This window comes from Fukomys damarensis, unplaced genomic scaffold (genome assembly GCF_012274545.1).
Source record: "Fukomys damarensis isolate Sample0158 unplaced genomic scaffold, DMR_v1.0_HiC HiC_scaffold_19, whole genome shotgun sequence".
Taxonomy (NCBI): Eukaryota; Metazoa; Chordata; class Mammalia; order Rodentia; family Bathyergidae; genus Fukomys; species Fukomys damarensis.
The window spans coordinates 6,794,599-6,809,571 of NW_022900931.1; the positions used below are offsets into that span (position 1 = coordinate 6,794,599).

General features: G+C 47.3%; 2 protein-coding genes across 6 annotated transcripts in view; both read right to left on the reverse strand.

Annotated features, from left to right (window-relative positions):
- LOC104869293 (histone acetyltransferase p300-like) overlaps positions 1-368 on the reverse strand; it is an 8,745-nt gene extending 8,377 nt beyond the window's left edge. The window contains exon 1 of the mRNA XM_010634478.3: positions 262-368. The gene's annotated coding sequence lies outside the window, so the exon portion shown is untranslated. The remainder of the gene's footprint in view (positions 1-261) is intronic.
- A 9,022-nt stretch (positions 369-9,390) lies between these two features.
- Positions 9,391-14,973, reverse strand: part of LOC104869292 (histone acetyltransferase p300-like) — an 18,915-nt gene continuing 13,332 nt past the window's right edge. The window contains exons 2-3 of one of the 5 annotated variants that reach the window (XM_033766207.1): positions 12,473-12,602; positions 9,391-12,074 (exon numbers count right to left, since the gene is read on the reverse strand). In XM_033766207.1, coding sequence (XP_033622098.1) covers positions 11,634-12,074; positions 12,473-12,583 — 552 coding nt within the window. In that variant the 5' untranslated portion in view covers positions 12,584-12,602 and the 3' untranslated portion in view covers positions 9,391-11,633. Of the gene's footprint in view, positions 12,075-12,472; positions 12,663-14,973 lie in introns of all 5 variants that reach the window. The other 4 variants (XM_033766206.1, XM_033766204.1, XM_033766203.1 and 1 more) reach the window with 4 other exon arrangements.

Below are 14,973 nucleotides of genomic sequence, written 5' to 3' on the forward strand. Positions count from 1 at the left end.
CCCAGAGCCACCTCCGCCCCCGGGACTGATGAGGAAGTAACGGAACCGCGGACAACGGCCTGGGGCCGAGAAAGGGGATTCTCCTGGTCTCGATCACGCTGTGCGGGGATCATGCGAGCCCTCAAAGCCCCAGGGATGCAAACAGGAGAGGGGGTGGCAGGGAGCCAGGCTGCCAGAGCCACTGCCGCGACTGAGGACCTGGCGTGGCGAGGTGCACCTGATATGGATAACTTAAGGCAGGAGAGGTTTACGTTGACTCACGGTTTCACTTCGTGATCCGCTGACTTGAAAGCAAACAATATGGCGAGCAGAGCAGCTCCAAGCCCGGGCAGACAGGAAGCCGCGCGAGCAGGAAGAGGCAGAGGCCACACCCCCTCCAGGCCCCACCCAGTGACCTACTTCCGCCGCCGGCCCCGCCTCCGGCCGAGCCGACGGCTGTGAGATCGTGCTCCCGCCCGTCACCTTTCAAAACCCAACCTCTAAACACATGAGATGTGGGGGACATTTTTTACTCAAACTGTTGCGCTGTCCTTGTTCCTAAAATGGCAGCCGAGGCAGCCAGGGAAGAAGTGTCAGTCCGAATGTGTTATAGCTAAATGGCAGAGCTAGGATAGGAACCCAGGACGTTTCTGTCTTGGCCTTAGCGTGAGGGAAAGGGGTACTTGAAACAGGCTTGGAAATTTAGGTAGCATTTAATGCGTGGAAGATAACTGAGCGCTCTTGGCTTTAATTAGCTGTTGAGACTTAGATACGGGGTTTGATCCTGAGAGGCCACAATTTTCACCTCCATGACAGCGGCTGGAGTGATGAAAACTAATAAATCACATAAGCAGTGCTTTGCAACTTGTAAAGCACTGTCAGTTTTGGTGTCATTGTTAATTCCACAATAAACTCACGAAGTGTATTGCTTAGGGTTTTCTAGAGACAGAACCTATAGAAAAAAAAATACAGAATTATGCCAGGGAATTTGACCAGAAGCAGAATAATCCACAATGGCTACCTCCACCTACATAGCCAAGAGGATCCCAGAGCTATGCAGTCCAAGAAGTTGAAAGCCACAAAACAAGAGAGATGAAGGATGCATCACCAGCCTGAAACTGAGGTCTGGCAGCCCTGTAGAATCCCACGTTGAGTCCACATTGACAGGCCATGAAACCGTGGAGTCTGATGTCCAGAGGTGATGGTGGTAGCAAAACACACACCTGCTGAAGCAGGATGCTGCTTTTCCTATGTAGAATGCTGGCCAGCTTCCTTCTTTTTCTTCTCGTCTTTCTGTCTAGAATGCAAGCCTATCGGATGGTGCCACCCAGTCAGGTGGAGGCTTCTCCCCTCAGTTTGCTGGCCTCTACACCGTTATCTCTCCCAGCACCCACCGACACACCCGGAGTGTGCTCTAGTAATTTGCTAGGTGTATCTTAATTCAGTTAAGTTGATAATCACCATTAAAGGTCATAGTCAAAGTCCTCCTCTCAAAATATATGGCCAAGTGCACTGGTTGAAGTCTGGGCACTGTGAAAATATCTGTTCACCGCTGGCCAAGGGATGTCCCAGAGAGAGGCGGTAGAGCTGCAGCTGTTTACTTTCAGAAGGTGCCCGTGTAACATGTGGACCATATGTGCACCAGACTGTAGTCTTCACTTCCTCTCTCAGCTGATTATAGGATGCGCCTCGAGGAGCCATTGGTGCTTGCTGGGGGACAGAAGGCAGAATAGCAGGAAGAGGAGCCATGAGCATTTAGGCCACTTCACCCGCCTGACTGGAACCTTCAGGACGTGCTGTGGCCTCGTCATGTATAAACCACTTCCTCCAGATGATAGATTGTTGCTGTGCATGTTGGCCTTTAGGCTTGGCGTGTTGAATAGGATGTGATGAGCAGCCCAGGTTATATGGTAACTGGGAGCTCCACGGTGAAGAATTCAGTTCCCGTTAAGGCCCAGCAGCAGGACAGGAGGTATTTCTCCATGGGAGAGTTGTTTTGTGCAGATGATGACAGAGCCTTGCTCCCATATCCTAAGGGCATCTCGTGGGGTTCCTCTGTGGGGCCCTGACAGTGCCTCCAAAGAACTCCACTATCTTCCACTGACACCTCAAGTAGCATTGGATCCGCTGGACCATACGGCCTAGAGGCCTGCACAGCAGCTGGGCCTGTTGCCAAGCCCTTCTCTTGCTCTGGACTTCAACTCTCAGCTTTCTTTCTCACTGGGTAAAGGGGGCAGAAAAGAAAGTGAGGAAGGTATTGCTTCCTAAATGAGGTAGGCCCACCAGGCCTTGTGCCTCTTTCTTGGTTGTAGGAGGGGCTGGATGCAGCTAATTATTCTTCACCTTAATGGAATACCCTTGCATTTCTGCATGGGACTCCTAGAAATTTCACTGAGGTAGAGGCCTCTTGAATTTTAGTTGGATTTATTTCCCATCCTCTGGCACACAAATGCTTTACCAACAAGGCCAGCGTGGTTGCTCCTAGTTTAAGACAAAACGCTTTGCTGAATCAACCCCTCTCCAACAATGACTGTTTCCTAGCAACACCCATCACCATGGCACCAAAATGTTAATTATTATTTTTTAAAATGTTTCTTCCTGGCTTGAGCTGGGCCAATTGAGAGGAGTCCTTTAGGCAGGGTCAAATCTGGGAAGTAGTTGGATTGGGTTGATTACATTCTGAAAATTTCAGCTGGCTGTTCTGGGTTTTCTAGTGGACATTATTTTGAGGGTATAGTTTATACAGAGTAATTTTTGTCCTTTGTATTGATGAGTCTACCTCTTAGCAAGTTATTGAAAGGAACAGGAAAAATGTAAGTAGGGATTCTGAAGTCTGTTAAATGGAGAGATTGTGTTTCCAGAACAATGGTAGTTGCCATGGTGATGTTGTTTCTGGGTGGATAAAGCTGGCTGGCAGGTGCTCATCAATGCCCGCTCGGAGGAATGTATTTATTGGCACTTGCAGAGAGATCTGCAAAAATGGCAGTCCCCCAACATAAACATGGCCACTACCCTGAGAGCGGACACTTTTTTCAGCCCTTGGGACTGAAAGGGAAGAGGAGCTGACTGTTCGATGGCTGATGTGCACAGGGGCTGGGCAAGATGTTTTCATTTTTCCTGTGGCCTTGTTTATCTCACAGTGAATTTAGGAGTTCTTATCTTTCTTTGAAAGGAGGAGGGTGAAGCTCAGGAAAGGGAAGCAAGCCAGCTCTGTAGGAGCCAAGAAAACGGGCTTTTCACCGCCCCTCTCTTCACATTATTGATACATTTCAGAGTTAACAAAAATTTAATCAGTATCTGCTCTTGCTCCTGAGCTTTATTTCTTTCAGGTGTTTGTTTCTTTGTTTGTTTTTTGAGACAGGGTCTCACTGTGTAGTTGAGACTGACCTGGAACTCACTATGTAGCCCAGGCTGGTCTCAAACTCACAGCGATCCTCCTGCCTCAGCCTCCCACGTGTTGGGATTACAGGTATGCACCGCTACACCCGGCTATTTCTTTCAGTTTTTAAAAAATGCGTTTTTGTTCTTTGGAAATAGGATCTTGATATGTTGCCCAGGGTATGAGGGTCGCCTTGACCACCTGTGTTCACTTCATCATTCCCGCCTCAGCCTTTCATGCAGCTGGGGCTATAGGCTGTTCCACTGCTTCTGAGTTTTTTGATTATTTTTTTTAATTTTACCGTTTGTTGGTATATATTTTGATACATATTACAAACATTCATCTTGGGGAATTGGTATATACATATCTTGTATCATAATCCTTTTCACTTCCCCTTCTGAATTTTTTTGTGTGTGTATGTGTGTGATATGCATAACAACTTACCCTACCTTTTGTTCACTTGGGCCAATGAATCACCTTGAATTCAATTAGCTAGCATTAAAAAAAGAAAATGCTCCGTTCTCATAGGGAACAGGGACATACGCATTTATAAATCTGTGGCAGTGTCACAGCCTCCCTCCCTGAGTAGATGTGGTGTGGTGTTAGCGTGCCAAGAACTGCCACCCCCTTATTGCTGTCCTGTAGTCCGAAAAAGAGGTATGAAAATGGGGGCCTTATCCGACAAACCTCAATTTGGAGGGCTTGCTTTTCCACTGATGAAAATTAAATCTAGAATTGCCACTGGGGTTCTGATTAGGTGATTCCTTGGAGAAGAAGGTACACATGTCCACTGTCACCTTTGTTATCAACACAGAACTGGCAGTTCTGGCTAGTGCCATAAAGCAAGAGAAAGAGATAAAAAGAATACTGTTTGGAAAGGAAGAAATGAAAATGATTTCTTTTAGCAGATGACGTGATGGTCTATGTAGAAAACGTGGAATCAATACAGTCACCACCCAAAACAGCCCTCACTTCCTGCCTTCCAAACAAATAATGTTTTCAATAAGCCTACAGTACAGATGATAAACATGCAGAACTCAAATTTCTATCTAGTGTCAATGAGAGTGAAATAAAAAAGGTAGGAAAAAATTGGAACTAGAAATTAAAATAACAACAGTAGGGCCGGGGATTTAGCTCAGTGGTTCCGCTGCCGCTGCCTGCCTCACAAGCATAAGGACCTGAGTTTGATCCCCAGTACCAAAATAATAAATACATAAATAAATAACAACACTATCTGCAATTAATTATAAGAAAGGAAAAGGAAGGCTGGGGACTTAGCTAAGTGGTTCCATTGGCTGCCTTGCAAGCACAAGGATCCGAGTTCGATCCCCAGTACCAAAAAACAAAAAAAAAAAAAAGGAAAAGTAGGAAGGAAGAAAGAAGAAAAGGATGAAAAACCTCAAACTTCCACTCTGTTAAAAATTGAGCTCAAAATGAATCATAGATTTAAATGTAAAAAATAAAATTTAAAACATCAGATGTTTAAGATACAAGAAAATCTCTAGGACCTGGTGCTTAGTTGAGAGGTCTTATACATAATACATGAAGCACATTTCATGAAAGAAAAAATACTAATATATTATTGGATGTCATCAAATTAAAAAATTTTGACCATCTCTTCTTGACATTTTGGCTAAGATGAAGAGAAAAAATCTGCTCTACAAATGAGGGCATGAAAAGATAAGCAATAAAATGGAAGAAAATAACTTGATAAGGTGGCACACACTTGTAATCCCAGTTACTTGGGAGATTGAGGTAGAAGGATCTAAGTTTGGGGCCATGCTAGGCAATTTAGGGAGACCCTTTCTCAAAATTAAAAAAAAAAAAAGTCTGGGATTATAGCTCAGCATTCCCTGGGTTCCATGGCCAGTGCCAAAGTACAAAACAAAATCTAGTAGAAAATATTGGCAAATCTCATACCTGATAAAACACTCATATCTAGAATAGTGCGATTTCATTTTCCAACTGTTATTTGCTTATATAGAAATGCAAGTGAAAAAATTCAAGATTATGGAAATTTCCTCTTATTACCTCGATGAATTGTTACTGTTCTAGCAACTTTTTTGTTTTGTTTTTCAGAGTTTTTTTTTACTCTTTGAACTTTTTCTTTACTGATTTTTTCATTAAGTTTATTGGTACTGTTTAGGTATAGTGTGCAGTTACATTCATCAGTGGGACCTTGTACCTTTACATGACAGGTCTTGGTTCTTATTTTTTCCCCCATACCCCTGCCCTCCCTTCACCCCCTTCACCCTTCCCTGTTTACAAAGACTTTGTTTCCATTTTTTCCTTTTTTCATATTTTTTCCCCTTCTTTTCTTTCCCCTCCCCTTCCCACTTTCCCTACTCCTTTAACCCTTTTCTTCCTATTTCACATTATCAATTTTACAATTTGAACCTTATTTACACTTTTAGTTTTTCACACCAGAAAAACTATTTGGTACTTACACACGTGTGTCCCATTTATTTCCCTTAAGAGTATGGCCTCAATGTGCATCCATTTAGCTATAAATGTCTCTAGTTTCTCGTTCTTATTTATTTATTTATTTTGGTACTGGGGATTGAACTGAGGACCTTGTGCTTGCCAGTCTGCTTTTTCTGGTATGAATGTTGCTCTTTCAGTTTTCTTTTAACACTGGCAGTGTCACCCTCTGAAAGTGGAAAAACTCTTACCATGTTTTTAGATGTTTTTATTACTCTTCAGTTTTAATTAAGTAGATGTTTTTCTTGTTGTGATGCATTTGAGGAGTTTTTAGTAATCATACCAGATCAAATGTAACAAATACTTTTTCTTCTGCTTCAAAAACTCTGCATTGTCTTTACACTTAAAGTGGATGTCTTCTGGAGTACATATAGTTAGGACTTATTTTAAAAACTAAATCTGGGGCCAGAGATTTAGCTCAGCGGTTCAGTAGCCTGCCTTGCAAGCACAAGGACCTGAGTTCAATGCCTGTACCAAAAAACAAGCATACAAAACTAAATCTGCTGGGCTGAGGATCTAGCTCAGTGGTTCCTTTTTGTTTTTTCTTGGCGATGAATAGTAAATGCAGTGCCCCAGGCATGTCAGGGAGGTAGGTGCTCACTAACACTGAACCACATCCATACCCCCAGTATTTACTCTTTTTTGTGGTACAAGAGGAGAATCCAAGGCCCTGTGTATGTTAGTGGTGCACTCTGCCTTTGAGATCCATCCCAGCATTTAATTGTTGCTTTGGGGGATGAGGTCAGGGTCTCTCTAATGCTGGGCCAGAAGGCTCACAGGCAGGAGGTAAACGAATTTATCAATAGACAAGGAATATAGGAAGTTTGTTTAAATGACTGAGGGCCCTATCAAGAGAGACAATGGAAGAGGACATCTCTTAGGGTGAGACTTTTTTTTAAACAAGGGAAGGAGGACACGGGAAAGGGTCAGAGTTGGCAAATGTGGATATCTTAGAAACGCATTTTCGGAGCATCCTGCTCCTTGTTAATCTTCAAGGACACCAGTATTGTAACTAGAGTTATACATCGAAGTTACTAATTGTCAAGGCCTCTTGATTAGGCCTCAAAAAGGCTTCTTAGATTTAGCTAAGGAAGTCTGTATACTTTAGCCTTTTGGAAAAAGATACATTAGCTCAAGGGAGAAAACGATGGTTTTGTATTTGCTTTTATCTCCTGCTGTTTTTCACCCCTCATTGGTGCTGCTTTATGAAGTGGGTTGTCAAAGAAGTTTGGATGCTGAAAATGTTAACCCCTTTTTAGCCACATCTAAGTTACACAGGCTGGCCTTGAACTTGCAATCCTCCTACCCCAACCTTCCCAGTAGCTGGGATTGTGAACATGTACCACTCTATCCAGCAAAATCTACCTTTTAATTAGACTGTGGAAAACATTTACTATAATATTATTGTATTTTAATTTAAATCTAACATTTTGTTGTTTTTTTACCTGTTCTTCACGACTACTTTTTCCCTTTGCTGTTCTTTTACGTTAAACTGGGAATTTGAAGAGAGGGAAGGGAAAGGGGGAAAAAAGAAGAATCAAGATGTATCATGTACAGGTACAAATTCCATATGATGAATATTATCATTTTGTATATATATCTAAAATGTACTAATAAAATTAATTTTCAAATGTGAAAAAAATAAAAAAAGAAATCCGGAAAAGATAGGTAAAGGACCTAAAAAGAAAAATAAATAAATAAACTGGGAATTTCAAAAATTCTTTTTAAAGTTTTTTTTTTTTTTGATACTGGGGCTCGAACTCAGGTCCTTGCACTCGCGAGGCAGGCGGTGGAACCACCGAGCTAAATCCTTGGCCCTTGGTATTTTTTTTGGTTTTTGTTTTTTTGTTTTTTGGAGCTGGCAGTTGAACTCAAGCCCTTTCCACATTCTTGGGAAGTGCTCTATCAGTAAGGGACAGCAAGGGATGAATCTCTCTGTAGAACATTATTGCATTTTAATCTATTCATAGTTTTTTGAGACAGGGTCTAACCATGTAGTCAAGGCTAACCTTAAACTCCCTAATGTCCCAGGCTGTCCCCAAGCTTGTGCTCCTCCTGCCTCAGCTCTGAGTACCTGGGGTTACAGGCCTGGACCCCAGCACCTGGCTGGCGGTGCACCCAGAGCCGGTTATTCCCCGAGGCGTGTTTTCATTTGTCCATCAGGGCTCTTCCTGAGGAATCTGTAAGCTACAGCAGCAAAGCACTGGATACTGCTGGCTCCCAGAGGTCCGTTCTAGGACCTCTTCAGAGCCAGCACAGTTCAGATTTGGGCTCCTTTTTCCTCTTCTCAATTTTTCATTCTCAACACTGGAAACCACACAGAAGCAGCAGTTAGGGAGGAGAAAATTATACAAATTCACCGAAACCCCTGCTTCCCTCCTGCCTGACTAATGCGCGTCTCCCCCTCCCTAACGCTGCCTCTGCTTTTGTTCTTTTTCCCATTTAATATTCCTGCCTCTGCTTCCTCCTTGCAGCACTGCAGGGAGAACGTGCTGCTCCGAGTCTCCAGCCTGGCTGTGTTCAGCCAGAGGCAGAGCTGTGAGATCTGGGAAACGTCGCTTGGAAAGGGAAAGTAATCCTCTCTATGTCCCTTTGAAGCTCCATCACCCCTTCAACCCCCGCAGTCTGGCAGGCAGTGCGGCCCTCTGTCTGGCACAGCCCCTCACCGCTGCCCTCCATGAGCCCCCCGCTGCAGCTGCCCCCACTGGGGTCTGGTTCTTTGCTGTTCTGGGCTGAGCTCCCCCTGGCCTCTGCCCCTCCCCACCAGCTCCCCTCCAGGCCCAGCCTCCCTGCTCTGCTCTCCTGAACCCTTCCCAACCCCCACCAGCCAGCCTGCTCCCAGGCCTCCCGCATCCTTGTCACTCAGTGCTTGCTCTGTCTTGCTCGCATTTGTCACTCGCTCTTGGTCTTGCTTAAGCTTCATTCTGCCCTAGGCCTGGCTGATTTGAGGCCCAGGCACCGATCTGTGCTCCCTGTGTATGGTGAGGGCAACAAGGGCAAGGCAGGCAGGCAGCTGATGCCAATATGATCAGTAGCCGCGCTCTGGCTCTAAACCCTGCTCCTGGCCTCTGCAGCATTCACGGAGTGCTCACACCCGGCACACACTGCTCTCCTGAGCTCATCTCAGCTGTCTAGGACTTATCTGCACACACTTCCCTTCCCCTGATCCCTCAGGTGACACAGTTAGTGTGCCGGGGAGGAGCACACTGACCTGGCCTCTGTGCTGGTCTGCCAGGAGCTCCTTGTGACTGGGCAGGATGATGGTCCTGGGTACTCCCTGGCCTCCCTGGGAGCCGAGGGTGATCAGAGCTAAGGTGTGAAAGCTGATGTCCCTTCCACCTTGACATCTGGCTGGTACTTGGGAGAACCGGACTTGGGCAATTCCCCAAACTTTGGACAAATTCACCAAAGTGCATTTGGTAATTGGTTACATGCAACTGCTAAGGCTGCTGTGAGCTGTTTCCTTTTTCCACGGACTCCTAAGCAAGGTCTTACACCGGTGTTGTCTGGGCCCAAGATGTGTCCTCAAGAAATGAGTCAGAGCCTCCATGTGTCTCACACAGTTTATTCACAACCAGTAATGGGGGAGGAGGAAGAAAGCAAGCAAAGAGAAACCCAGGGACACTTGAGTGTTAAAAATCATCCCACCCAATCCTTTCTTATTTTTTTTACAGTTATGTGTAAATAATGCAAAAAACTCTCTCAAGCAACAGAAACCACAATATGAAACATCAGTTTGGCAACTGGCCCTACAGATTTTGAAAAAGTCATCTGTCTACATATATAAATTATTTTAATATTTGTAATTTTATGCTGAGACTTACAAAGGAGAAAATATGTTGGACCACAATAATTGTCCTCTGGGTATAAAAGGAATTTTAAAAATATTTTCATAAAGATGAACATCCGTGCACCAAATGGAGAAAAAAATAAGTCATTTTTATATGTGAATTATAGCAACTTATATGTGAAATGCAATTTTATAATCGTATTGACACCTTTTGTCCTTTGGTTTTAGGAAATTTTTTATACCGTTCTATAATGTGAGAAAATGAAAATAATTCCAGCTATCTATAGTAGTAAGAAATGTTATGCATTATTATGAATTTAAAAAGAAAAAGAAAACAGTAAGGATGCAAGGGAGGAGTGCATGGGGGCTTCAGACCTCAGCTCCTTCTAGTGCAGACTCGAACCGCACAGGCACGGGGAAAGAAGGCTGGGGAAGCAACCAGAGAAACATATATTCTGAGTATTCTACCACCCCTCAGGCTCATCTTGAAAGTTAGCTTGAAACCACAGATGACTACTTCACAGTTCTCGTGTTCCAAGGAAAATTACCTTTCAGGCTAAGAAAGATTGAAAAAATTTAAGTACAAAAATTCTTATTAGGTGAAAAAAATGTTTGACCCTCCAATGTTAAAAGACGTCCTGAGTGTATGTGTGGTACACTGTGTCAGAGGTGTGAACGCAAGTGTGATATCTGTGCTGAGTCCAGGTCTGTGGGGGCGGCCTGGAGTGGGGGGCTGGGACTGTGACCATGGGGAAGGGACAGGCTGGGGAGAACGCACTTAAACGGAGAGAGAACTGGGTATCGCCTTGGAGGTGCGGGGACTGGGCCTGGTTTGGAAGCATGTGCTGCTGGGGGCTCTTGGGGCTGGGCTGAGCAGGGGGCCCCATCTGCTGCTGGAGGAGTCGCTGCTGATAGGCCTGTAGACTGGCTCCTGCCTCTGCTCCCAAGGCCTGGGGGGGGGCTGCCCCATCTGTCCCATGTTCCCTTGTTGCATCTGCTGCATGTGATGCTGGATCTGCTGCTGCTGCTGTCGCATCATCTGCTGTTGTCTCAACATGTCCCGGAACTGGGAAGACATGCTGCCGTGATTCATGTTCATTGGCTGCGCCTGGGGACTCATCCCTCCCATGGGCGGCTGGAGTTGCGGCTGAGGCTGGTGCTGGGCCAGACCAGCCCTCTGCACACCTGCCTGCATGGGACTCATGTTCTGCATGGCTGGACTGGAGAGGACGCCGCCCTGCTGACCTGGCATGGCTGGTGGCTGCAGCCCTGGCTGTCCCTGGACCATGCCAGGCTGTCCAGTGAGAGGCTGTGGATTAGAGTTGGTGGACTTGAATCCTGCTGTTTTATGGCATAGTTGGATCCTGCAGCCAACAGCTGGAGGTTGTACACTAAGCACCTGTTGCTGTTGCAGGGGAGAGCCGGGAGACCTGAGAGTCCGCAGGGGAGGTTTTATAAGGCTTGCTGAGACACAGTGCGTGGTGTGAGTGGGGTCACACCTACCTGGCCCAAACCCGGGTACGTAGCCATGTTCAAGGCTGCTCGTGTTGGACCACTGATCGGTCATGGTTGACCTTGGCACCCTGGACTGGTGTTGCTAGGGCTGAGAGGCAGTGCTATTTGGGTACAGAGAGCTGCTGCTGCATTGGTGGGGGCCCCATTCCTGGTTTAGATGCCCACCAGGACCTCTGGACATGGTAGATGGGTTCATGGCCACTGGGGCCTAGGAGTTATTGGACATCAAGGATTGTAGTGGTCTTCCATAGGCCATCTGGGGCTGTATCCACTGCTGTCTGAATCTGCATTGCTATTTCTAATGCTGCAGGTAAGTGCTCAGCCAAGGATGGCTGAGTAGTCTGTGGAGGAGTTGGAAGGTCACCAGGGCTTTTCCAGAAGAGGTGAGATCAGGCATCTTCTGAGTTTTTGGCAGTGCACATTCAATGTGGTTGGTATGGCAGGGGCTGGGGAGGGCAGGCCCTATTTTTGCCCTGTCACACTGGCAGGCTACACGCTGGCCATCCTCCTGTGCAGCACCTGGGCCTGCCGGGGCTGCAGCTGCTGTTGGCGGAGCTTCTGCCTGATGTTGAAGCAGAATGGCACAGGGCAATAATTCTCATGGCAGCGCTTGGCATGGTAGCAGCAGAGGGCAATGAGCTGCCTGCAGACGGGGCACCTGCCAGTGCTCTTCCGTTTGCAGCCTTTGGTATGGTGTACAACTCGCTTCATCTTCTGGCAGGAAGGCAATGGGCAGTTGGCATCGCGGCACTGGCAGGCTAAGATCAAGTATTGAATGTTGCGCTGGATGCTCAGGCAGCGAGATTCTTCTGGGCTCTGGGCAGCCGCACCCTGCTGGTTGCTGCTGTCGTCATCTAAGCCCAGGCCCAGTTTCTCCATCGGGTGGTTGTGGCTTTTAGTGTGAAAGCAGGAGACACACAAGTCATAATCCTGGGGAAAAACATAGGAGGTACAGGTGAACACTCGGGATGTAAATGTTGAAATCATTTGCAATATTCTGTCTGGCCTAGGAAAGCTCCTTTTGTTTTTAGAGACAGGGTCTTGTATTCCAGGCTGTCCTTGTGTTTGCTCTGTAACCCTGGGCTGGCTTTACATTTGTGATCTTCCACACCTACCCACTAGTGCAGGGAGCACAGCTGTATGTCAGCAAGCTGGCTTACAAAAGCGCCTCTGTATACAACACTTCAGCTCTGCCCCTCACTATGAGACCAGGCTATCTTACCCCAAGGACTGGGGATGCATCATCACAGGTAACGTGTTTCCACATCATTATTCAGGTGATGGGGATCTGCAAGGCCCACTCCTCTTTCCCAAGAGCTGTTGCTTACCTGGCAGACAGTGCAGTGCCAGTGTGTGTCCACTCGGTCCTTGCACTCACAGCAGGTGCAGAGTAACTGGCAGGCAAACCTGCAGGGATGGTTTGAGTGAAGAGGACTCATCCCGACCTCGATCAGATCACTGAGGATGAGAGGGTCAAGGTCACCAATGGGAGGCAGGGAGGTGGATCACAAAGCCGACCTGTGGAAGAGAGGCTCACTATGACTCCGGAACTGGAGTGCTGAGGAAGAAAGGAAGGGGGGCACCCAGCAGGATGTGCGGACACTGGGGGGGGTGTGACCACACCACTTTCTCCTTTCCTCCTTCACCTACCTCGGCTCTCTCTGAGGCTAAGTATAATCCACCTGACACTCACATCCTCTGATCTCTTCCACCCCGTGGAATCAGGCCAGGCTTAGGTCCAGCGCATATACAGTGGACATTTTGCCCCAAGTCTACATGAGATGTAATCCATGCTTTAACCTGAACCTGATTACAAGAGACGGATCTGACAAATCTCAAGTGACACATTCTGTAAAAGGACTTCTCTGGGCTCATCAACAAAATGCTCGTGTCATTTAGGAAGAGGCTGGAACTGTTCATAATGCAAGGTGAATGCGGAGACTCAGCACGATTCTTCACCTGGGACTGGAATCTGAGGACCAGACGTTAGGTGGTGAAGGCGACTGATCATGTGGCACAGTGCGAAGACCCTAGGTTCAGCCCCCTGTACCCCCAAAATGAAAAAGAAATCAAAACAAAATAAAAATACTATAGTATGGTTGATTGTGTGTCTTCTTTCTTAGCAGGTACTTGCTAGAATAGAGATTAGAAAAAGAAAACATAAGAAGTGGTGTAGGGGTTCTCTGTGCAGCTTTCCCAAAGGTTTGAAATTTTAAACTAAACTCGGTGGGGGTTGGAGGGAGGAAAGCAAGTCTTAGCCCTTAATGGCGACCCAGTAAAATTCTCATTCCTGAAGTTTGGAAACTTGTAACAGTTATCAGTTCCCACAAGCATCAACACCAAGGCTGCAGTTGCAACAAAAGGGTGATGTTGTAAATGTACTTGAAATTAATTAGAAGATAACTATAAACCCATTAAAATGAGAAAAGGCAGAAGGTCACCTGAAGAAGTCAGAAATGTGTATAAAGCTGACCCGAAGCTTGTTTATTTTATTTTATATTTAAGAGATAGGGTGGGGCTGGGGATTTAGCTCAGCGGTTTGGTGGCCTGCCTTGCAAGCGCAAGGACCCGAGTTCAATCCCCGGTACCAAAAAGAGAGAGAGAGAGACAGACAGAGAGAGAGAGAGAGAGAGAGGGAGAGAGGGAGGGTGTTTCTACAAGGTACAGGCTGCCCTCAAACTTCTGATCCTCCCACCTTGTGTCTCTCGTGCTGAACTTCAGACATGCAGCACCACATTGGCCTAGCCCACTCTTTTGGACAACTTTGGGGAGACTGAAGTCTGTGCGATGGGGCACAGGGGCCGCATGTTTGCTGCTCTTGGGACTCTTCAGCAAAGCCAGTGGCTGACTTTATAACGGACTTCAGACGCCTGTGGAATGAGAGCCATCCAACCTGTCTCCCTCAGAAGTCAGAGCCACCACACACTCTCAGGGCCTTTCCCCACTGCTCCAGGAACCCTAAGATGTTTGGCATGAAATATTACTTGAAAGAGCTCCTGACTATGAACTGCTAACATTTATCACTAATTCCCGAGGCCCCCACTGGACCTCAGGGATCTCCATTTCGCTAGCCCAGCTGTGGCCACGGCAGGAGGCCTCTCCTATCTGAGGCACCCTGCTGACCACACTGGGAGGCCAGGGCTGAACCACAGAGGGTGGGGCAGAGCCGGGCAGAGGGGACTACGGGGAAAAATGCTTTGAGCGCCCTAAGGTTCAGCGCCACGGTACCAAATTCCTCTCCAGGAGAGGGTTGTGCCTACTTAGTTCTCTGCTAAAGGGGCTGCGGCCTGGGTTTGTCTCTCCATTGCCCACTTCCATGTCGCCTCCCCCCATCATGTTCTAGGACCCCAGGGTCCAGGTGGGTGACCCAGCTGAGGCTGCAGTTCTGGCAGGGCCAGGGTGGTGTTTTTCTCTAAATAATTCACCGCGTGAGCACTGTGTTTCTGGCACTGGGGCCCCCAGGGACCTCCAGGACGATTTCGACTCCACCCCAGGGCCGGCAGGGGCGCTTTCCAGGATCGACCAGAGAGGGCTGGGTGCGGTTGGCCCGGGGGCCTTAACGAGGGCGGGATGCAGCCCGAGTGTGTCCAGGTCGGCGGACAGCAAGGGACAGACAGAGCTGAAGGGAGGGAAAGGGCAATGAGGGGAGGAGAGGGGAGGAGAGGAGAGGAGAGGCCCCCACCCCCTCCCGCTCCCGCGCCCGTCTGGCCGGCCCAGCCGGTCCCGGCGCCACACACAGACTGCTAGGAGGAGGAGCCAGACCGCGGCACCGGGCTGGGCTGTGGACGACCCTGGTGGTGGGACACTGTCTTGGTCTCAGTCACGCCGA